Raw genomic sequence first — 24,960 nt, 5'->3', positions numbered from 1 at the left:
TGGTTCTTTTTTCACACAGTTTAAGAAAAAGTAGTTAATTTTGTTGAAACAATCAATTTAGGTAGCTATTTTTCAAAATACCCTCATATTAATGGGAACTTGAATTGATGGTAAAAAAAGAATAAACTCTCATTAAATGAGGTAAGTTTATAGTAATTACAACTTACATTGAATAAGGGTATTTTAGAAAAATTAAAATATAACTACATTCTTCAATTGGAAAGTGGATTACAATTTGGGACAGACGAAAAAGGAAAACAGGACTATCAAAGTGGGACGGAGGAAGTAATGAATTTAATTTTGTCTATCTTTTATTTTTTGTGATTGCAATAAAGTAGGATATGATTTATTTGCTTATTTTGAGTTAATTTTTACAATGATTGGTACAATTTAATAGTCTGGACAAGGATTGAGAAGATGTTGAAAAAAAATATAAAACTTATAAGAAATCGATTTTGAGCACATAGAGTTAAATTGGCGCAAGTGTATTTCTTTTCGAATGTCATTTTTATTTTTCAAATTTATACTTTTATGGGATACAACATTATGATATGATAGTACTATAAGAAATTGCTTTTTATAATGATTTTTTGAAGTGAACAAAGTGATCTAGAAATATTTTTATTTTAGCAAGTGAAATGGTAGTTTATGATTTTTAAAAATTTTGTTACATAAATAACAAAAGAAAGGAAGGTAAATAAATCTTGCACGTGAGAAAGATTTGATCAAGGAACTTTTAGACTTTAGGCCTGAGACCTTTCATTTCAAGGATGAAAGGTTGAAACTTATGCCAATATTCGACTTTTTGCGCTAATTTCTTCCAAATGATGCACTAAAGAAATTAGTACGATAGTATATTCGGTATTACATTTTAATCTTATTTATTAGACAACTGTTTGCCGACACCTATGAAAATGTTGTAAGTTGCTATTGATTGGATTACTTACAAGAAATAGAGGGTCTGATCATTTCGGTTGGGGCAGCGCCATACTTGCCTGTTTGTACTCTCGACTCTATAAAGCATCTTACGCGATCACAAACTATATAGTTGGGCCATATATGCCTTTACAAGTATTGGGTACATAATTTTGGGATGGTTGAATGTTTGTATTTTAGTCGAATCCATTATTAATTTCGTGTGAATAATTCGTATTTTTAACAATTATGGACATCGGAAAGGATACCCAAGATTCGCTCTACTGTGCTAGTTTCTCTTGTACAGGGAAATGATTTTCCTAGAGGCGGTCACTAAGTGAATGTACGACTAAATACGTACCGTTACATGTCGTGTCATTATTTTGTGATGCATTTACCAAGATGGGACTCGACAAGGTACTCAACTGATATACAATTTTGCTATCGTACTGTTATTATGTATTTTCTATTACATTTAAATTTCACATTCTCATTGCTATAGTTTATTTGGAAGTCTTACTCTGTTGACTTTATTGTATTCCTTCCTACATATTGCTTAGCCGGACAATATATATTGTGGTCAGTAGTTCTGTTGATATATTGAAAAATTGTCGAATTTCACCTTTCACAACGGATACTACGACAGTTTGGGATGTATCAGTCGATACCTGTCTTCATTGACACAAATATAGATAAGAAATTATATTATTTTGATTAATTAGGTCATTTCGGGAAGGATTGGATCCAATACCATAGTTATTGAGTGCAATATTGGGAGTATCGTACTCAATCGATTGTCAGTGGCTATCAATGCGATTCGATGATACTTACGGATGAGTATTTTGTATGATATCAAAATATTACTGTTCACTATATGACATCTCCTGTTTTACAACAGACCCGAGATGATGCTCATCGAGTAGATGGGGGACAATTTGATTATTTGATAAATTGTTTAATATTTAACTTTTTATCTAATCATATGTTATTATATATTTGTTTATTAACATATAAAATGACTACAATACCCAAAATTCTATTTTTTTTTAGGTTGATTCTCTATTTCAGATTGGATCGAACTGTGAAATATACCTCGATTCCACAAATCCTGCGCAGTGTGCTCATTCGGGACTAACAGCGATTTGTTAAGAGGCATTTGGAGTATTACAGTACTTGAATTTAGAACATAAAATGGTAGTTGGTCCATTCAATCATCAAGATGTTGGCCGATTTATCTTTCGTACTGCCTCTTTTCAGATGCTTGTCTAGCATCTACTTAGAGAGATCCTTGATGGGAAACAAGCAGTTGGGCGTCGCAAAGGGGACACCTCCACGCATGCTGTTGATGTGCTGGACACAGACATAATGCAAGTTTCATCATTGTCCGGATACGACCCATCTATTGACACTCACTTTCCTCACACTGAAACTTTCTTCACACCTCTCACTGTACCACTTTTTGGAGGTTTATTTCAGTGAGATGCCTACTCCTATACCTGTATTTGGCTATACGTCTGTTGTAACACCATTCTCTACTATATCTGATACATCATTTCGTCCACAAAATAAGTTTCAGAATGATCTTAACCATATGTATCATTTCCTAGGGATCTTGATGGGTTTCTCACTTGTTTTTCATATGGATGATAACAGCGTCTCCGTTGGTGCTCTTTCCCAGACCTCTATACATGGGTCTTGTCCCAAGTACAGTCAAACTCTCGTGTTGAACCCTCTATTGATGATGATGAAGAACAAACGCCTAAAAAAGTGCAGACACCACTTTCGAGGTTGAACTACTATAATTGGGATGAGATTTATCACATGAAAGGATACATTGAAAATATGGTTGCTTTACCACTCCGCAAAATAAAGGTAAGAGATGCGTTGATGGGTGATATTCAAATTTTAAGAATTTTTCTTGTCAAACCTCCTGTTTTATTATCATTCAAGTTCATGTGTTAATTATTATATCAATTTATAGTTCAATGTTGCATTATTTATTGTTATTTAAATTACTATTAAAACTAAAAAATTTAAAAAAAAGATGACTTGGGCAAATTTTATTTTCGTTTAATAGCAATCACCATTTATGAAATTAACACAATTCTTGTATGTAAATTAAATTTTACAATTCCATGGTTAGGGTTTTAATGTTAGGGTTTAGGGATTTCGGTTTTAGGGATAGGGTTAGGTTAAAAAAAATTAAAAGGAATCACGTGTACTTGTTAACTTATCTCATCAAGTGAGTATTGAAGCCTTTTAAAATTTTTTTTCCACCTCTCATGAAGCCTTTTCCAAACAACAAAAAAAAAAACCGCTCACCCTTAATTTCGTTGCCGAAAAAAATAGAAATTTAAAACATTTTTTAATGAAGCCTCCAATGCCATTTGTGATGACCCTTAATAGAGAATATACTCCCATTTTACAACACTTTTGTGATATTTTTGAATTTTAACAATATTCCAAGAAATTTGCCTAAACTTGGCATTAGACCCTATCAATTTGCATAAATGATTATTCAATTCAATTATTTCATGTTACCAGAGACAGGCCATCAATGTCCATAACTAACAAAACAAAAAACTTATATTTTTCATGTAAAAATATGAATATGGCATTTTTCCCAAGGACTAAATTTTCTCATACTCAACCTTACCATAATTTAGCAGGGAACTCATTATTCTTGCCTAAAATCTAACAAAAATACCTTTGGCAGGTAATGTAGGTAGGTTATACAGTGTATTGCTGGCATAATAATTCATTAGCTAAAATGAGTCTCACTTTGAAAATACTCCAGAATATTCATTTTTTTTACATGAATGTACCTTGGCTCTGCATTTTCCAATAACTATTGCAACAACAAAATGATAAGAAATGTCTTGCAAAGCTCCTCTCATCTAATTTAAATAAAAAAAAGCAATAAATTCATTAAGATTAAATCTAACCTTTGGAAACTAAAAATTTTTCAAAAAGAAAAATGAAGGAGAAGAAACCTCACTGGAAATGAAACCAAGTAAGGTCAAGTCTTCAACGATGGAAGTAAGTGTACCATCATGATCCTGAAAGTAAGATGAACAGACAACCTTTTCAGCAATTAAATGACGGTTATATTCTCTGCATTAAGGATTAAAGTACCAAGGAAAATCTATCTTCTTTTTTCCCCCCAAAGATTTTCTTAGCATATAAAATAATATAATAGGAGAATGAAAAATGTCTAAAAAGAAATCTTCGGAAAAACAACTATAAAAAACCACTTCCAACCATCCTAACCATTCCACTGTGATTTGAACTCTGCATCTCAATAAGAAGTTTCGTCCTTACAAGGCAAGTGAAGTTGGAGTTAACATCTCTAACAGCCTCCTTAATTCCAACATTACCAAATCTAATCAATGGTGAAGTCAAATGAGAAAATTGCTCCAACATTTACGAACAGTGAAACTTAATCCATATGGGAAAGAGAGACTATATATAAAAGAAACCCTAAAATTAGTACAAAACATCCGAATCGTACTCACTCTAGAAGAACGAAATAGCTAATTTGGAAGCCCCCCTTTGCAAAATTGATTCAAAGATTGCTGCAAGATTACTCTCGTAAGAGGGATAATGAAACATTTTAAAAGTACAAATGTTTGGAACACACATATACTACTGGTAACATTTAAGTGGAAATTGAAATCTGGTGATCTTTACAAGCTAGCAAGAAAAATAAAATCAAGAGGAAAGGAAAAATCACTTGTAAACGTTAAAAGAAACAAAACCAGATTCGATGATGACCTTAAATCAAGTAATGAGACTCCACCATTTCACGAGAAGTACATTTTCCACCTACAAATGTGCACTTGTGGTGGTTCTTCAATCATCTGTAGGTTTTGAAGTTTCAAGAGATTCTAAGGAAATATGTTAGCAATTGAAGGAAAGAATGAGAGGAAAGAGAAGAACTTGGAATTATAAAAAAAGGAACATGGAATGGGAAAGAGAAAGGAAGGATGTGATGAGAGTTTGGAGATTTGGAGAGAAAAAAAAAAAGATAGGAGAGGGAGAGTGGTAGAGGTATCGAGAGGTGTTTTGTGCTTGCCCTAGTTTTTGAAGGAGATATTGAAATCACATCGCATCGTATGAAGAACATAAGGCTTTTTAAAAAAAAGGGGGGGGGACCCACGTGTGCGGCATGTGGGAGGACAACGAAGGATTTGGCTGAATCTAGTTGCCACTTTATCTACTTACGTTGATCAAACATCTAAATTTGATTTTTCAGTGAAGACTTGTCAATTTCACTAACATGCATCTAAAATTTTTCCTTATCGGTAAGAATATTGATTCCAAGTTTCTTAACATTCTCCTCAATAGAAGAACTATAAATTTCCTTATGTTTCCATTTTACTAGCTGTCTTGTTAGTTTTTCAGCATGAGATGAGATGTAAGCATCAACATATTCATAGTAAAGTTCATAAATAAGCTCTTTAATCTCAGCAATAAATCTAGGAGTTTCATTCTCACCATAAATAACTAAAAAAGCATGATGAATAAGAACAATTTTATACCTTGGATCAAGAATTTTTTGACCAAATTTTTGTAAATCTGTAGTTATACGAACTTGCTAGCACCTTTCAATACAGATTCCAACTTTGTTTTTTCAAATTGAAAAAAAAATTAAAAAAATCTTTTTCCCTCACACAAGCACATTAATTAAAAATATTACAATATTAAATATTTTTCTAAAATCATCCCACCCTGAAATTAACCAGGCAATCCCAACTTTAACTAATATTTCATAAAAAATAAAACTTCAAAACTCAAATAACATTCTTAAATCATATTTTTTCGCACATACACAATGATTAACAATATTACAATAATAAATATTTTTCTAAAAAGTTCCGAAAATAACAAGGGAATCTCAACTTTAATCACTATTTTCCAAACAGAAAATATAAAAAATCACGCCAAATTTTAAACTCGTGAAAGTTAACTAAAAGAAATATTACAATACGATGCCACAGTACAGTACAATACAATACAACAGTACAATACAATTAGTTAAACCGCCACTAACCCCCTCTCTACTTCCTACTTTCGACTGTCTCCAATCTCCACCTTTTTTCTATCTGAAACTACTTGAGTACTAAACCCTAATGATTTAAATACTCTTTCACGCACAGAACACACATACGCACGCGCACGCGGACGCGCACGCACATCGCTGCTGTTTTTCTCCGCAACTCTCTCTATCTAAACCCTAGAAAATCAGCAGCTTCAACATTAGAATCTCATTTTCTAGGGTTTAGCAGTTACCACCTCGATCATCGTCGTCATCAGTATATCTGAAATAAAATTTTTGGATATATTTTCGACACTTGTATCAGTAATAATCATTTTGGTTTCTCGAGGGAAATGGATCTTCAGAATTTGGCTATAATTCTCCGTGGTGCGCTTAGTCCCAATCCTGATGAACGAAAAGCTGCTGAGGAGAGCTTGAATCAAGTAATTTATTAATTAGCTGCTTTTTTTTGGAATCATGATTGAATTGTTCGGTTTTTATTCTGATTCTCCCTTCGATGGATTTTATGCTTATAATTTCGCGGAATTGGATTAGACGTTGATAGTTTCTGCTATTCTTGTTACCACATTTTAATTGGTTTTTTCTCTAGAATTTTATGTGATGAATAGTTGTGTTGGAATCGTGTTTATCTTTTTCTAGCATTTAGCTGTAGTTAGAGTCCTGGTTTTATGTGTATGAATTTGTTTTTGTGTTTTAATTCGTGTTTCGGAAATGTTGTTTCAGTTTCAGTACACGCCTCAGCATTTAGTGAGGCTGTTGCAGATTATAGTAGATGGAAACTGCGATATGGCAGTAAGACAAGTGGCAAGTATTCATTTTAAAAATTTCATAGCGAGAAACTGGGCCCCACATGACCCTGGTAAGTAACAGGGGGTTTATTAGTATCTGATTTGCGTTGTGCTGGTCTATTAATACTTGCAAGTGCGGATGTTTGTAAATTTGAGTCTTTTATGGTTAATCATGAGATACTTTTAGTGGTGTGGTATTCCTTATACTTGGATTGTATGTGTATGGTGCAATTTAGAGATGAAAAAGTTGAGAAAATATGTAGGTGAGCAATCGAAGATCTTGCCAAGTGATAAGGATGTGGTGAGGCAGAATATTCTGAATTTCATTGCTCAAGTTCCCCAGTTGTTAAGGTAAGCATTCATGTGTTTAGGTGCAGCACTTATGCACTAGATACTCTGATCCTCTTTATGGGGTGCCCATATGATCGCAGATTAAGTTATAGCTAAGTTTTTTTTTCTGAAAGGGGTCATAGTAGCGCATTTTCTTGGTATTGGTTGTGTTGGAATATGGATGAAAAGAATAAGAAAGGACCATGAAGGTTGGATGAAAGAATCATAATTTTGTTGAGTTGGTTAGCATTTTTTTATTTTTCTGAATTTATTCATGAAATGTTGGGAGTGTTCTGTCCTTAGTTGTCTTGTTACTAGGAAAACACTTGTAAGTGAGAAAATTACAACAATTGCTATAAACAAAATGTTTCTACAAAAATTGTATTTTTGAAGTGACATGATAAATTCATGGTTAACTTCAGTCAGACCAGTGTCCGTCTTGCAATTATAGTGTTAGTAGATTGTGCTTGTAAAGGTTCATGATGTAGGCTGTTTAGTTTTTGCTATATAATTTTTTCGTGGTGATGGGACTAGAAACAGTCACACAAATTTTTTTTAACCATATTTCAGCTACAGTCCTTTCCTATACAGTCTTGCTTATTTAAAAATGGGGTTGAGTTAAGCTGACTGGTGAGATGGCTGATGATGTCATTATTAGTACATACATGTAAAACCAAATTACTCTCTTTTTTTTCCTGTTCTTATGTAAGCAAGCCTAATAGGCTTTTTCCAACCTAGATGATCCCAGTTGTTAAAATCATCTTTGAAATTGGAAAATAACTTTCCTCTAACTTAACTCTGCCCCTCTCTCTCTCTCTCTCTCTCTCTCTCTCCCTCTAAAAATAAATAGAGTACAGCTGGGTGAGTGCCTGAAGACAATAATACATGCTGATTACCCAGAGCAATGGCCAGCCTTATTGCATTGGGTGAAACTCAATTTGCAGGATCAGCAAGTTTTTGGTGCTTTATTCGTGCTAAGGATCCTTGCTAGGAAATACGAGTAAGTCTGGACTTAAAAAAAAATGTGATCATTCATCTACAGCTTATGTTTTTGCTTATTTCTGTGGATCATCCTTTTTGGAATGTCTTTTTGTGTCTGTCTATCTATTGATTTTGGGGAAGTCTGTCTATTGAAATATGGGAATGTATCATAGTATAATGTTGCTGGAAGACCATATGGAACATGCATTATAGGGCATTTTCCTTAGTTCAAATTCTGTTAGATAACTGGCTGAACTTCCTAATTACTTCTCTATTGGTTTCACTTTGTACACTCAGGTCTTCATGGAATAATCTTTCTCAACACAAAAGGGGATATAACGTGTATAGGTACATGCACATATCTGTTCGTGAGGGGAGGGGGGATGGCATGCATGTCTGTAGTTTGTTGGTGTACACATGATTTCTTAATCTTTAATGCATTTTCATACCAACCACGAGAAAAGACTTCAAAAAATAGCAATTGTTTGTGTAGATCTTATCCGGCATATGTGAAGGAACTTGTGATTTCTAATGCCCTTTGGTTATCTGATGTTTACAAAGAGGATCATATTTACATGGAATGCAAATAAAGGTAGTAATTTTGCCAATTTTGTCGTCCTGTATGAAGTTTTGTTTGGGGGTGGGAACCTTTCGATTGGGATGTCTAAATGGAAATTGACAACCAGTCATCCCAATAGAAGGGATTAGAGGATGCACTGAGGGTAGTGAAACATATCATGGCTTGAAGTTTTAACTGAAATAGCTTGGAGACCTAAATTGGGAGCACCAATATGTGGATGGTTTAACATGGTACTCTACCCATTTTCAGAGCTAAATTACAGCATTACATCACGACTAGTTGGGTTGCGTAATCTACCCATTTTCAGAGCTAAATTACAGCATTACATCGCAAGTAGTTGGGTTGTGTATGTGGAGTGTAGGATTGATCTCGTTTTGCAAAATTGAAGTTTACAAGACGACAAAATTTTTATCTTTTTTATTTTTTAAACTTGACTGTTACTACAATAATGGTTCAATTAGATGTTTAACTTTCAAAATGTGGTACTGTCTCTCTTATCTCAACAAGTATGAAAAAATTTACATAGTTCCTGTTTGTTGTTTACAGGTTTAAATCAGATGAAGAGAGAACACCAGTTTACCACATCGTTGATGAAACATTTCCTCCTCTCCTCAATATCTTCAACAGACTTGTTCAGATTACAAATCCTTCAATTGAAGTAGCTGATTTGATCAAGCTTATCTGCAAAATATTTTGGTCCTGTATATATGTATGTTATGTTACTAAAATTTCATAGCTTGACATTGGTTGCTCTTTCATCTAGCAGATGGACAAAATGCCTTACGTATGAAGGCCTTTTTGCCTCTCATCAAATAGTTAGACCAACTGTCTTGTGATTGGTTAAAGGTCACCATACCTGCAGTTGTTTTAGAAAGCAAGATTCATGAACGGCCATTTTTTAATGCTAATAGCTCTTCCAAAGATCCTCGCCTTGTTTTACATTTTGACTATAGCAAATGTTTGTGTTTTTATTTCATTTGTATCCTTTTATTTTTGTTGATTATGCAGTATGACTAGATGTTGGAAATGTATTAACGTACCTTTATGTGTCATGCCTCTATGTCTGTATGTTTAGCAGATTAGGTTTCATGAAGTGTGCTTCTGCATTCTTCAATATCTGCTCATTTAGGAATAGTGCTGATTTTAGGATTCATCTGCCTGGATTATTTCAGTGGTTTTTCTCATAATTGTAGAGTTGCTTTAACTACTAAGGAATAATTAAATTCTCAAGCTTGGACCAAAGTGATTATCATCCAAAGCAGCAGAGCACAAATTTTTGTGAGTAAAATTTTTTCTTGTGATAAACTTATCTTGGTACTTTTGTTGTTACAGTTGGAGATTCCCAAACAATTATTTGATCCAAATGTGTTCAATGCCTGGATGGTTCTATTTCTAAATGTATTAGAGAGACCTGTCCCATTAGAAGGGCAGCCTGTTGATCCAGAGGTGCGGAAATCATGGGGATGGTGGAAAGTGAAGAAGTGGACAGTTCACATACTGAATCGACTTTACACGCGGTTGGTTGATAGCATTGCTCTTGTTTTATCAGTTATCACCTTGTATCATTATTTTTTGACTCCTTTTTGTTTTCTTTTTATTTCTTTCTTTTTAAAATGTATTTGGGGCCTTTCCCTGTTGTAGGTTTGGGGACTTGAAACTTCAGAATCCTGATAACAAAGTATTTGCCCAAATGTTTCAGAAGAATTATGCAGGAAAAATTTTGGAGTGCCATCTAAATCTGTTGAATGTTATTCGTGTTGGAGGCTATTTGCCTGACCGAGTGATAAATCTTATTTTGCAATACCTGAGCAACAGGTTGGTGAAATGCACTTCTGACTCATTCTCCACTTGTGGTGCAGTGTGAATCACTTGGTTATATTGTTCTACTTCTTTTCTTTTATGGACTTTACATTTCATTTATTTTTGTTGTGGAAATGTAAAGGGAGCTATTAAGTCTTGATAGCTAGTACCTATAACCTTAAGTCAGTTTCAATAATTGGAAGTTTGAGGATTTAACTATTCAGTCTGCCCCTTTCTGGTTCCTGATTTTTTATTGAAATTTTGCAGTATTTCGAGGAGTAATATGTATAACCTTCTCCAACCAAGGCTGGATGTGGTTCTATTTGAGATTATTTTTCCACTCATGTGCTTCAGTGATGCTGATCAAAAGCTTTGGGATGAAGACCCACATGAGTATGTGAGGAAGGGTTACGGTAAGTGATTGGAATTGGGTCTGACTCTGTTAGTGCTGGTATTTGTGGCTTTGCATCTGAGCTTTGGTGAATACATAATTTTTCTCTATTCATTGCTAGACATAATTGAGGATTTATATAGTCCTAGAACTGCTGCAATGGATTTTGTGAGCGAGTTGGTGAGGAAGCGTGGTAAAGAGAACCTTCAGAAGTTTATTCTCTTTATTGTGGAGATTTTTAATAGGTACGTTGTCTGCTTGGTGGATGTTATTTTGTATTCCTTGAATTGTAAGATGACACAATGTAGCTTATTTTGTATTCTTGTTTCATTATCTTGTTATTCTAGATATAATGAGGCTGTCCCAGAATACAAGCCCTTTAGGCAGAAAGATGGTGCCCTTCTTGCTATTGGAGCTCTATGCGATAAGCTTAAACAAACTGAACCGTACAAGTCGGAGCTTGAGCGCATGCTTGTACAGCATGTTTTCCCTGAATTCAGTAGTCCTGCTGGTCATCTTAGAGCTAAGGTGTGTTTTTATTCTTTTGGCCCATTATTGGCCATATGGCCATTCTGTGCCATATGGCCATTCTGTACAATCTTTTTTTAGTACAATGTCTTTCCTCATTTATGTTGCTTGTATTAGACCCAAAAAAAAAAAGAACTAATGTTTTCCCTGAATTCAGTAGTCCTGCTGGTCATCTTAGAGCTAAGGTGTGTTTTTATACTTTTGGCCTTTTATTGACCATATGGCCATTATGTACAATCTTTTTTTAGTACAATGTCTTTCCTCATTTATGTTGCTTGTATTAGACCCAAAAAAAAGAACTAATTTTTCTGTCTGGCTTTCTATAATGCTTCCTAGTAGTGAAAAATGTCTGTTGTATTGATGTTTTCCTCGTTTTATGAGCGTACGTCATTTTGCCTAGTTTGAGAAACTGTAATTTTCATTACTATATTTAGTTCTAATGTGTTTTTCACTAAAAATTTTATCTGAAGGTTTTGACGTCCAGACTTTTGTTCGATTAATACAATTCTTGGGGAAAATAATTGTTAATTGTTTGGTTCTTATGTCTGTAGGTAAGTTTGACTTGTTATGCATGTTTATTTGATCTCTTTACTTATTGCTTTGTTCATGGTTTGGAATGTTAGGCAGCTTGGGTTGCTGGACAATATGCTCATGTTAACTTCTCAGACCCAAATAATTTCCGGAATGCTCTGCGCAGTGTTGTTGCTGGAATGCGTGATCCAGAGCTCCCTGTTCGTGTTGATTCTGTTTTTGCTTTGCGTTCCTTTGTTGAAGCCTGCAAAGGTTAAACTCTCTGAGATCCTATTTCTCTTAAAAGTCTTGTATTGCTTTTTTTGGCGAGGAGATAATTTATCTTGTTGTTCAGATTTGGATGAGATTCGACCAATTCTTCCACAATTACTAGATGGTATGTGGTCTATAAATAACATTTACTTTCTTTAGCTGTCATTTTTACTATTATATTTCACGTTATCAACAAATCCTTTTTTTACAGAATTTTTCAAACTTATGAATGAAGTAGAAAATGAAGATCTTGTATTTACATTGGAGACTATTGTAGACAAATTTGGAGAAGAGATGGCTCCTTATGCTCTTGGATTGTGCCAGAATCTGGTAACACTTGATTGCTTGTGTATGTGAAACTAATTGGTCAGTGATCTTATTTCTGTAAAGCACACTTGAATTTTGCAGGCTGCTGCCTTTTGGAAGTGTTTGAACACTGCTGAAGCAGATGATGAGGCTGATGACCCTGGTGCATTGGCTGCAGTTGGTTGTCTTCGCGCCATAAGCACAATTCTTGAGTCTGTCAGCAGCCTTCCTCACCTTTTTGTGCAGATTGAGCCAACTTTACTCCCAATTATGCGTAGGATGTTGACAACTGATGGACAAGGTACTTGTGCTTCTGTTTGGGTATTTGTTCTAAATTTCCATGCCAATATGCTGTGTTGTTGACCAGGAAAATTCAGGAAAAGTACTGTGGACTGAATTGTCATGCTTAGAATTGTTTTCTGTTAGCAAATATTAACCAGTTATTGGTGCTTAAATTCTAGAGACATGAATTTAAAGTGTTAACATACTTGGCAAAGGGAAAGAACTTACAAAGAAGTAACTATATAGTTCTTTTTTTTCCCCCTAAATTCCTAGTTATGAACTGCATTCACATTGAAATTTATCAATCTGCCGGAGTTTGTGGCAGCAGAAAGGCACAAAGCTGGAAAGGAAGATAATTTAAGAAACAAAGAGTACGGGACACATTTTATATCATTTGTAGATGATATGGTACCTTTTAATTGCTGCTGTCCTTTTGATCTAAACTACGTGGAATTAGCATTTAGATGCAATTATCTGTGATGATTGATCTTGAAATGTCTCATGTTGGTCATCTTTGGTGCTAATTATTGTTGGCTAGCTCACTAATAAGTCATCTTCTCCATCCACGGAAGACTTTGTGACTGATAAGCTTTTTTGCTCTTTTTTCGCAGAGGTCTTTGAGGAGGTACTGGAGATTGTGTCATACATGACCTTTTTCTCGCCAACAATATCCATGGATATGTGGAGTCTTTGGCCATTGATGATGGAAGCACTTGCTGACTGGGCCATTGATTTCTTTCCAAGTATGTATGATAAATTATTCATCTCATCTTATTGGAGAAAAGAGCACTTTTTTAAGCAGCCATGCTGTATGTTCTTCTTTTCTTTTCCAGTTTCGGTTGGCTTTTTTAAGCCCTTTTTCTCTAAACATTAAGATTTTTTCATTACCTTCAAGAATAATATAAAAACAGAAATCAAAGGGGTTAAGCTTTTGCTGACCTTCACTTTCCTACCTTGGATTGATTAATTGATGGAAGGAGTCTAATGAACTCCGTTCCCTTGTTTAATTTCTGGAGGGTGCATTGTGGTGAAAATTTTATATTCAGGAGTTTCACATCTACTTTTTATCTTTTTGATGGTCTTGTCTCTTCAGCAGCTTACTTGCACCCATTTCATAACATTATGCAGATATATTGGTTCCACTAGACAACTATGTGTCTAGAAGTACAGTACATTTCCTCACATGCAAAGAACCAGACTACCAACAGAGCCTTTGGCATATGATTTCATCTGTGAGTTGAATGTTTCTACCACAAGTTGGTTAAAGCTGCATTTGGCTAATTGTAAGCAATGAGGTCCTTCGGAAGTGTCATTGGTTCATTCATTGTGCAGATCATGGCAGATAAAAACTTAGAGGATGGTGATATTGAGCCAGCACCTAAGCTCATTCAAGTGGTGTTTCAGAACTGCAGGGGCCAGGTAGATCACTGGGTTGAGCCATATATCAGAATTGCTGTTGAGCGCCTGCGCCGAACAGAGAAACCTTATTTGAAGTGCCTCTTGATTGAAGTGGTATGAATCTATTATTTGTGTTTCATTTGGTTTTGTCTCTGATGTTTGAAAAGAGGTCTGATTTATACATTGCTCATTGTTATTATAGTAGCAGGTCTGGTAAAAGATTATAACTGATTAATTACTATGTATTAGACATATTTGTTATTACTTTCATAATCCTCCATGAACATTTCACCAGTTTGAAAAAATGTGTGCAAGAAATATATTGGTAAGCTCTGCACGTCTAAATTTCTTGTTAGTTGGGGTTGTTGGGTGTGACATTGGTTGGATGGTTCAGCTATTTATTGGTTGTAATGAACAAGAAATTAGAGCTTATTTTGGAATTATGATAGGTCGCATCATGCTTTCTTGGAATTTTCATTGTTGCACTTTTGGTTCTTCAGAAGACCTGGAGGGTGCTTTCTTCTAGCAACTCTTCTTTACAGGGTTAGAGTCCCAAGTCTTTTGGGAAAGGATTTGTGTTCATAGAAGGTGAAGGATGGATGTTAGGTGTCATAGTAAGCTTATAAATATCAAGTGAGCGTGTGCATGTTTGTTATTCTATCATCATTTTGTTTGCGGGCACTGGTGAATGTATGTGTTTATCTGTTTGTCGGATCTTACCAACTGTAGATTGATCTGCACTTTGTTTTATGCGTTGTAGATTGCCGATGCTCTTTACTACAATGCTTCATTGACTCTAAGCATACTGCACAAGCTTGGTGTTGCTTCGGATATTTTTGCCCTTTGGTTCCAAATGTTGCAACAAACTAAAAAGAATGGAGTGCGAGCTAACTTTAAAAGGTAGTATTAGTTTCAAAAAGCTGTACATAAAAACTCAAAATGTACATCTTGTTCTTTCCCTTCCTTTTGCCGGGCTGCTGTAGATAGTGTTTTGTGTGATGTTGCAGGGAACATGATAAGAAGGTATGCTGCTTGGGTATGACATCATTGCTTTCTCTTCCCAATGACCAGTTCCCTGCAGAGGCTTTAGAGCGTGTTTTTAAAGCCACTCTGGAACTTCTAGTTGCATACAAGGAACAATTGGCAGGTTGGTGATCCTGGGCACTCTGCCTTTTTTCTATTGCTACTGCGAGATTTTCTTGTGACAGTTAATCTTTTTGGTTACTACTGTATGATGGTGTCAAATTTTAGTACTACATTTCATTCCCACCTTTTCAATGTGCACAGAAACAGAAAAGGAGGCGGCTGAAGATAATGATGATATGGATGGCCTGCCAACTGATGATGAGGATGATGATGGTGATGTTTCTGACAAGGAAATGGGAATTGATGATGAGGATGGAGATGAGGCTGACAGCATTAAACTTCAAAAGTTGGCAGCTCAGGTGAGACTCTGTTAGGCTTATAGGATTGGCATGTCAAAAAGTTCTAAATTGGAATGATTGCATGCTGATTTAAAAATTTTCTGTTTGCCAGTACTTGCACTTTTAATGCAAATATGATTTTTGAATTTCTGAATCAAAGAATTCTCGCTTCTGTTATGTCACCTCCCTTCGAGCTTTTACATCAAGAATTAAGAAAGCACAATAAGCATTGCATTCTAATTTGTTCTGATGCCTTGCAACCCATACTGGTCATCGCTATTGTTAAAAGATTTGATAGATCCAATAAATTACCGAGTGCCTGGGAAATCTCGTGAGAATGTAAAAATGTTTACAATAAGAATAAAAAGCAGCTGTGAAAGAGCTGAGAAAGAATATTTAGTGTTCTCATCCCCATAATCTGTATTTAAATGGTTCTACTTTAAAGGTAGTTTGTGGTACCAAGTTCTGCAAAATGTAGTAGGGTTGTTTCTGTATCATAGATTGAGAGATTTGCTTTGCAGGCCAAGGCTTTTCGCTCAACTGAGGATGATGAGGATGACTCAGATGATGATTTCAGTGATGATGAAGAATTGCAGTCACCCATAGATGACGTAGATCCTTTTGTCTTCTTTGTCGATACAATAAAAGGTAAAATTAGAATTTCTTCTTACATGGATCTTGATATAGATTGAACAACTCTCTAACATGTTCATTCTTCTCTACCCAAAATTTTGATGTAGCCTTGCAAGCATCTGATCCTTTGAGGTTCCAGAACCTGACCCAGACGCTTGATTTCCATTTTCAAGCCCTTGCCAATGGTGTTGCTCAGCATGCTGAGCAGCGAAGAGTGGAAATTGAGAAGGAAAAAATGGAGAAAGCATCTTCAGCTGCAGTGGGCGCCTCATGATTTCATTTTGTAGAGCCCTGATTGCTGGTATTATGGTTTTGGCGTCTGAGTTCATTGGTCATCATGCAATAATGGTGCCAGAAAATCAAGAGTGAGTTGGAAGCTGTAGAGTTCTCTGGGTTCACTGGTCTTGGTGATCAGTGAGTATGAATCCATATTCTGGTCCAAACAAGTGTCTGCATTCCAAAGATGAGCTTAATCGGAACTCGTGATGCTGCTGCCCCTTTTCTCTGAAGCTGTGGGTTTGCGTTAGTCATTATCTGATGAATCGGCTGTTCTATATAAGAATATCGCCTTTCCTCAGGTTATATCCTTTAGGGGAGAGTCTTGTAGTTGTAGAATTTTTATACGGATGGACCAAAAAAAAATTATATATTTTGATTAGTGACCCCTCTGTTCGGCGTAGCAGGAGGGTGAAGTCCATACAGGTTATATTAGTTGTATTGCGGTTGGTCTGAAGAGGTCGGTAGAAGATGTATCCTTATTCATATCCATGTCATTCTTTTCTTATTGTCGAGAGTGCATAAATTTTTGCTTGGCGGTGTAGTTCACATAATGTTGCACATCATTGGTCATCTTGTGGGTTGTCGGGAGATTTTGCTTGCGATCCTAATAGGTTTAGAAAACTGTATTCTTTAACATTTGTATCGAAGTGAAGTTTCAATTTTGTCTTTCCTGTAGTGATCTTTATTGCTGGCGTCCTATTTTTTGTTTTTCCTTTTAGATGAAATTTTTGTACGCATTGGATTGCAAATGTTCAGAGGCTCAGGTTTTGACATTTTGATGTATGATCACGTAGAACTTACCGCTGTTTTAAAACTTGCTGCCAGAAGTACCCGAGTGGAACTCACTAAGAATCCTCGGTCTTGAAATTATATTTTGTCCCGTTTGTCTCGTGTTTATGCAGCTGCCAAGTGTGCGCATGCTCGAGTTATCAATGCATCAATACACGCAATAGCTGTGTAAACACGGGGCAGTAGATAATTTAGGGACGGGGGATTCTGAGTGAGTTCTCACTACCTCTTTCGCATTTGAATCAGATTCTACGATCCTGACACTTGATTTAGATATTCATGGACAGAGGATCAAAACATCAGTGATCAATTTTCTGTTTATGGTAGTTGGTCGTTGCAATGATGCGGCCCAGGCATCTCATCAGGGTCATGGCCTAATTTATCATCAATTCCAAGTCCCGTTGATACGCAGATGAAAATTTTGATGAGCTAAAACTTTGAGCATCAAGTCCTTCCATCCAAATTTTTGAGGTTCCAGATAAAGTTTGAGCAATTTCTGGGCAGTTGCTCAGCGCTGGATTCTGATGTATATTCCTTCTACGTAATACAAGTTGACGTTTTTGACCAAATAAAGAAAAAAAAAAAATCTAAGAGATCAATGATCCACGTTTGAAAATTTTGAGAGTTAACCTGGATTATAGTCACCAGTCATCAGTCACCATAAAGTTTTAGTCAGCCAATTATAAGAAAACTGCAAACAGCTTGGTCACCCAACCTCTAGTTTAGCCATTAAGCTTTGGGTTCGTTTGGATTAGCTGATTTTGGGAGTATTTTTTAAAAACTTTGTTGTAGCAGAGTTTTTAGAGTATATTTTGGAATATTTTTAAAAAATATTTTGAAATATTTAAGAGCAGAAGAGTTTCTAGAATATATTTTGAGATGTTTTTTAAAATTTTAAAAAAATTTAAACTAATTTTTAGATTACCTTTTAGAGTACTTTTTAAAATTTTTTATTGTATTTGAAAAACTAGTTTTTGAAAAACAATCCAAAAACAGGGGATCCAATACTTTTATTTATGTTTTTGTTTCTTTATTTCTGTTTAGTTTATGGAGTATTTATGCCCACACCTACTCTTTTAGGGCAATTAAAGATAAATATATCAAATAACTTTATATTTTCCTTTCTCTGTTCCCCTATTTGTTTTTTTTTTTGGGTTCCCCTATTTGATTATATCTTGTTTCATTATTTCTTTACCATCTATGGTTACAAGATGATTGGTGGGTTTATTTTTTTGTGTATTTTAATTTATTTTTTTTAAAGAAATAGATATCCATAGACGTAAGAAGATAAAAGAGACTTTAACAGTGATGATAACTATTAATAAGTGCTGAAACTATCTCAATATTTAAGTTGCCTTCTATTAATTTATTGTGAAAATTTTGTTTTCACTAATATCTAATTTTCATGAACTCTCAAAGCTGACACATATCTAGTTAGGCTAAAACATTAGATTTGGAATAAGGGGAAGGAATCAATCCTATTTGTCAGCTATCATCACAAACCTAAAGGAAGTCGTCTATTCTAATCAGTTCAATTTCTACCATTGCAAAGAGCAAAAAATTTTATGTCCCTTCACATTTCTTAAAACCAAGGCTGTGTTGAGAAGTATAACTTCTTTCCATCGTTTTACAACGTTGGTCAATTGATATAGTATTGTACTTTGTGAGTTTGCGTTCCAAAAACTTTTTTTGGACCTTGAAACATGTAATACTACCTTTCAAGAATGGCGGATAGAAAGGGTTTTATGGAAGAGCCAAATTAAGGGAACCAAAAATGGGCTAGAATAAATAGCACAAAACAAACTGATTTGAGCAACTTGTATATATATGTCACTAGTCAAAAGTTTCCAATGATGGTCCTAATTTCTGACTAAAATCAATTTTCAACTGATGACAAATCAATTCTGAGAGATTCACTCTTTATCTGTAATTTTCTTTGCTCCCTGCTATACTGGCTTTTCGTGTAAACAATCATTTCTCTAGACTAAAATCAATTTTGCAACAGCCGAAAGAAGCTAATTTTGGTTGTCACCAAAAGCGGATTAAGTCCTTTTCTTGGGCTCTAGATCGAGGGTTTGAACTTCACTTACAGTGAAAAAAAATTCAAAGGAGGTGTTAGAACACCTCTTTGATATATTTGGATTTGTATACTTGTTAACCCATTATACAGTTTTTTTAGATTCTATCTCCTTTTAAAATAGGATAGATTAGATTATAAAAATATTATCGTTGTGACAAAAAGTAAAATAGAAAGAAGCTAATTTCGCAATTTATGGTTTTAAACCATGGGCTAATTTCTCAGAATATACCCCAAAAAAAAAAGTCCGTCAAATGTATGTTTGACAAACCTACTGTACAAAACTATACCTGTCGTCCCCAGTCAACAAGGTGGCTAGCAGGCAGTCGGTAAAAAAAAAAAGCTACGGTTGCAACTGCATATGCCTGGACCTTCTCCTACCCTTTTCCTGAATAGACCCAATCAGTAGTAAGAATTATCCTTTGATCTCTTTCAAGCAGTTCTTGCATTTGTTGCAAACCCATTCATCGGCTTCAGGGAATTGGTCAGAAGTACTGGACATACCTATCATTTTCATGCACTTGCAATCAGGCAAGTAACGCGGAGTAGGCCAAGCCAAGTAGTTGGTTACCAACCAAATTTAGACTTACGTGAGGAATCGACAAATATGATGGTTGCTTTCATGATGTCTTTTCCATTTCCAAATATTCAAACTGTGGTTTTCGTAGTTTTTCTTTTGGTGGAGAAGCAGGGCTCGGGTCTGCATTTCATCACTGGCCTTCGTTTCTTTGACAATTCTGCATCCATCATGCTGGAGTGTGCCTGTGTTGTCATCTAGTCTGATTATTTGTTTATGACTCGGCATCTAAACTAAGTCTACTAACCATCCAAGTGCCTCGATATAATGTCATGGTTTTTTTTTTTTTTTTTTGTCAGCAACCATACATTTGTATAACTTATTCTATCCTAATTTAGGGGGGATGGAAGCCTAAGAAGGCTGTAGTAAGAGGTTAGTGGGTATACAGATTCAACTAGATCAAGGAAGTGTTCTAGCATAACTTTTAAATTTTTTTCGCTGCAGGTGAGGTTTGAACTCTCATCTACAGCCCAAAAAGGGACTTAAGCCCCTCTCTATTCTAAGTTATTTTGCTATTGTTTTTGTACTCATCCTCTAGTTTGACCGAATCATATGTCCATCCATGGAAGTCAAGGGTAGGAATATTTCAAGCCAAATTGATGTTGCTGGTGGAGCCATGAAAGCAACGATTATCAAGTCCCGCCTATTTTTCTTAGTCAAGTTTTGGATAAATATTCTGAATAATATTTTATGTCAAAGTAAAATCTTTCTAGACAAATACGCCATTATGTGGTAACTTTAACTTCCAATAAATGGATTAACTAAAACATATTCATGTCAAATTTCGGACAGAGATGTAGAATATTTTATTTTGAAGATGAAAAGCTCCAGATTGACATTAGTTGACTCTGTCATAGTTCATTGGTGTCAAATTCTAGAGTGTCTGACGATCTCTATTCTACCAGTGTTCATTTGCTGCTAAATCTGAAGATGGCAAAGCTGGTGTACAGCCTTGTGTATTTGTTGAACTTCCCTTGATAAATCCACTAGCAAAACACACCAAGGTTTAGTTTAGAAGAGACTGAGAAAGTCCAGGCAGATGCAGTTGCAGCACGGTAGCTATTTTTTTTGATCGACTGCCTGCTATCGTGCACAGTCAGCACGGTAGCAGGCGCCATTTTTTTTTTTTTTTTTAAATTTGGCTGCAGACTGCCGTGCACAGTCAGTAAGATAGCCTGCACTGCAGTGATTAAAAAAAATAAATTTCTTGTCGTATTGACTAGACACGACAGGTATAATTTTGTACAATACGGGGCATACATTTCATGAATTTTTTTGTTTAGGTATATTATGAGAAATTAGCCCAAACCATGATTCATCTCGTGCAATTGACAGCAATAAAATTTGTGATGTGATGTGATGATGTGGCTCCAGTCTCGTTAAGGTGTGCACGTTGGAAGGCATATGCAACAAGTTGGACACCATCCATCCATGTGGGGTATGTCATCTACTTAAAGTCTTAAACAGGTGTTTGAACAAGAAAAAAAATGGTACCTAACTTGGAAAAAAGAAAGAGATGGGAACCTGTTTTCCACAGCACTCATCCTCTTTATCAAACACATAAAATTGGGAAAGACATGACATGGGAATATATCTACCCTGCCAAGGCCCATGGGAAGCAAGCTAAATCATTTTTTTTCCTATTAGCCGAAACGAAGAACATTAGAAAGAGGCACAAATATACCAAGAGTATTCTCCCTTTGTTGTTTTCTCAGCCATGGCATCGCACAACCAGCTTCACTTTATCTTGTTTCCTTTGATGGCCCCGGGCCACATGATTCCCATGATCGACATTGCCAAGTTGCTGGCACAGCGTGAGGTGCTTGTAACTATCATTACCACGCCCATCAATGCTCAAAGATTCAGTAAAACTATCAATAGTGCAATAGAGTCAGGGCTCCAAATCCAACTCATCGAAATCCGTTTTCCATCTGTGGAAGCTGGCTTGCCAGAAGGTTGTGAAAATATTGACATGCTTCCCTCGCTGAACATGGCTGCCAACTTCTTTGTTGCACTTAGCCTGTTGCGGCAAGAAGTGGAGCAATCTTTAAAAGAGGTAAATCCCAAGCCAAGCTGCCTGATTTCCGACATGGGTTTACCTTGGACGACACAAATAGCTAAAAGGTTTGATATCCCAAGATTTGTGTTCCATGGAACGTGTTGCTTTTCGCTCTTGTGCTCTTACAACATCCTAGTCTCCAGGATTCGAGACGACATAACCTCAGATACAGAGTACTTTGTGGTGCCAGGCCTGCCGGACCGGATTGAAGTTACTAAAGCTCAGACAGCAGGTGCCACCAACGCGAACTCATCTGCATTGAAAGATGTTACCGACCAAATCAGAGAAGCCGAGGAAACATCATATGGTGTGGTGATTAATAGTTTTGAGGAGCTGGAACCCGAGTACGTGAAAGAGTATCGAAAAGCCAAGGGGAAGAAAGTCTGGTGCATAGGCCCTGTGTCATTGTGCAACAGGGATAACTCAGACAAGGCCGAGAGGGGAAACAAGGTTTCAATAGATCAAGAACATTGCTTGAATTGGCTGAATTCACGTAAGCCGAGATCAGTGGTTTATGCAAGTTTCGGAAGCTTGTCTCGCCTGATGCCTCTGCAAATGATGGAGCTTGCATTTGGTCTAGAAGCATCAAAGAGACCTTTCATATGGTCGATTGGAGGAGGCGGACAAGTAGAAGCACTAGAGGAGCTGATTTCGGGAAGTGGATTTGAAGAAAGGACCAAAGAGAGAGGCCTCCTGATCAGGGGTTGGGCACCACAAGTGCTCATACTTTCCCACCAGGCAATTGGAGGATTCTTGACCCATTGCGGGTGGAACTCGACGCTGGAAGGGATATCAGCAGGTGTGCCAATGGTGGCGTGGCCGCAATTTGCTGAGCAGTTTTACAATGAGAAGCTGATTGTAAAAGTACTCAAGATTGGAGTGAGCGTGGGTGTTGAAGTGCCCGTGAAGTGGGGAGAGGAAGACAAAGCAGGGATATTAGTTAAGAGGGAAGATGTCAAGAAAGCATTAGATGAACTGATGGAAGATGGAGGGGAAGGAGAAGAGAGAAGAAGAAGAGCAACAGAGCTTGGGGAGAAGGCCAAGAAGGCAAGTGAAGAAGGCGGCTCTTCTCACAAGAATATGACAATGCTAATCCAAGATGTCTTGGAACAGCAAAGCTAAGGGAAGTAGCAAAATGAAAACACAGGCAGGCAAGCTGGTGGACTAAGATTTCCTGAATAATATTTATTATCTGTATGATTATCTATGACAAGTAAAGCTTTCGGTTTCTATCTGTTGGGGCAGCAACAGATAGCCAGCTTATGGGTTTTTGTTGGCGGAGCCAGCTTAGAGAGGAAACATATATCTTCTAGCGTCCTGTGTTTGAATCACTGCTTGTATCGTTACATATTATTATTACACGAAAATATAATTTTAAGTCTGAGATGATCTTGCAGTTTTTTTTTTTTTTAAATTATCCTTGTGAACAAAGCATCTTGCGATTCATATCAGGACATGCCCTTCTATCTTAGCAGATTACCTAGGAAAAGTTCCAATTGAGTTAATAAGCAACTTATTTGCTGTGGTTAAGAAGTTCCCTAATTGGAAAAGAAGTTTTTGACCAAGTTTATCTCCTATGAATTTTTTAATAACTTTAACTATAGTAATTTTAAAAAACTTTTCAAAGTTTTTAAAATGCACACTTCAAAATACCCGAAACATTAAAAAAAAAAATCCATCTTAAAAATTTTTCTTAAAAATTCTACAATAAATTATAGTAAAGTTTTAGACAAACATCCAAAAAATTCATTTGACATAAGCGAGTTGAATCAAATAAGCATCTTGACTAGCCCTTCAACAATATAAATAACTTTTTGTTTATTAAATTCCACCTCTTTTATGTTAAAAAAAAAAAATCAATTTCATAGCATAAGGATTCCTTTCAGTGGCATGAGTGGCGTTACATAAAACGGTATTTGCAATTATTAATCTCAGCTTCTTGGCACACAGTCTGGGACTGTAGTACAAGTACTCTCTGATCAATTTAACAAAAGTAAATACTATTTGCAATCCAACCCTAGTTTTAAGCTTGCTAGGGATGCCCAGAACTTAAAATTGGAACGCAGCAAAAAGAAAACATGAAAATTGGAAACTTTCAAAGATTGTTACTCCTTTCACGTTTTTCATGATGATTTTAAAAAATTGTTGCAAAATGACCATCTCAAATACTACTGCTCTTTTTCTATTTCGCAATTGTCATAGATACACCCTTGTAAAATTTTGCATGATGTGAAATGCGTATTCAATAATTTTGCCATATGAATACCTCGTCCAATATTGTGTGTGTGAGAGAGAGAGATGCAGCCGTGTTAATAGCAGGTGTTAACAGGGTTGCATATTTCATTTTTAGGTTATACCTTGTACATGTTAGTAGTAGGGTTTTTCTATTCTATAAGGTGCGTGGGTGTTAAATTTTCTGCACAAAATTTAAAGTTTTAATGCTGAAGTTTTTAGTAGGGGTATACATCTTGATCTGGTGATTTGACAAATTAGGTGATCCGATTTGCATCCGATCTAAATTAGCAGATATTCGATGTCAGATCATATGCGAATCGAATCACATCCAGATCAAGAAGTTATATGGATTGGGTTCGGATTTTTTTTTTTATCCGTGGATATTTGATTTGATTCATATTGCATTTTTCTATTTTTTTTTAAATTTTTTACACATTAAATCCACTAATTTAAAATAGTCTCATATGTTATTTCTTATTTTTATATTTATTTTCTCTTTCAAAATGCGCTTTCTTAGTATATGGTGTTAAGTTTTAAACATATTGTCATATAATTTGTAGATAAAAAAAAATGTAAATGAATTATTGAATCTTATTGGTTTGAATTGGAGTAAAAGAAGAGAATAATGATAGTTACTACAACACATCACTTATAATTTGGACCAAAAACTCATATGTTAGTACAACATATCACATACCCGATATTTTTGAAATTCTAATACACTTAAATTTCATTTTATCTTTGAA

At 35.6% G+C, this 24,960-nt stretch overlaps 2 protein-coding genes and 1 long non-coding RNA gene across 6 annotated transcripts; 2 read left to right on the top strand and 1 right to left on the bottom strand.

Annotated features, from left to right (window-relative positions):
* Positions 1-3,752: 3,752 nt before the first annotated feature.
* On the bottom strand, positions 3,753-5,009 carry LOC140038056 (uncharacterized). Its single transcript, XR_011841866.1, has 2 exons — positions 4,690-5,009; positions 3,753-3,974 (listed from the first exon to the last, which is right to left on the bottom strand). It is a non-coding gene; the product is annotated as an uncharacterized lncRNA (long non-coding RNA).
* Positions 5,010-5,916: 907 nt separating this feature from the next.
* On the top strand, positions 5,917-17,162 carry LOC113734696 (importin beta-like SAD2). Of its 4 annotated transcripts, none has more exons than XM_072082299.1 (23): positions 6,082-6,396; positions 6,698-6,833; positions 7,026-7,113; positions 7,943-8,092; positions 8,371-8,421; positions 9,200-9,362; positions 9,986-10,170; positions 10,295-10,468; positions 10,721-10,866; positions 10,966-11,089; positions 11,192-11,372; positions 11,996-12,155; positions 12,238-12,279; positions 12,367-12,485; positions 12,564-12,762; positions 13,355-13,486; positions 13,872-13,975; positions 14,076-14,255; positions 14,902-15,041; positions 15,149-15,288; positions 15,429-15,586; positions 16,087-16,213; positions 16,306-17,162. In XM_072082299.1, the coding sequence occupies exons 1-23, from the start codon at positions 6,307-6,309 to the stop codon at positions 16,470-16,472; spliced, it is 3,156 nt and encodes a 1,051-aa protein (XP_071938400.1). In that variant the 5' UTR covers positions 6,082-6,306; the 3' UTR covers positions 16,473-17,162. The 4 variants fall into 4 exon arrangements, with proteins under 4 accessions (XP_027117142.1, XP_071938400.1, XP_071938398.1 ...); XM_072082297.1 differs by having other exon boundaries at positions 6,999-7,113; XM_027261341.2 differs by lacking the exon at positions 8,371-8,421 and having other exon boundaries at positions 5,917-6,396.
* Positions 17,163-21,420: 4,258 nt separating this feature from the next.
* LOC113734694 (UDP-glycosyltransferase 73C5) lies at positions 21,421-23,363 on the top strand. The gene has a single exon (XM_027261339.2). It carries the CDS (start codon positions 21,638-21,640, stop codon positions 23,099-23,101), a length of 1,464 nt encoding a protein of 487 aa, XP_027117140.1. The 5' UTR covers positions 21,421-21,637; the 3' UTR covers positions 23,102-23,363.
* Positions 23,364-24,960: the final 1,597 nt, after the last annotated feature.

Source organism: Coffea arabica, chromosome 3c (assembly GCF_036785885.1).
Source record: "Coffea arabica cultivar ET-39 chromosome 3c, Coffea Arabica ET-39 HiFi, whole genome shotgun sequence".
Taxonomy (NCBI): domain Eukaryota; kingdom Viridiplantae; phylum Streptophyta; class Magnoliopsida; order Gentianales; family Rubiaceae; genus Coffea; species Coffea arabica.
Note: the sequence above shows the minus strand (reverse complement) of the source record. Positions and strands in the feature narration are given on the sequence as shown.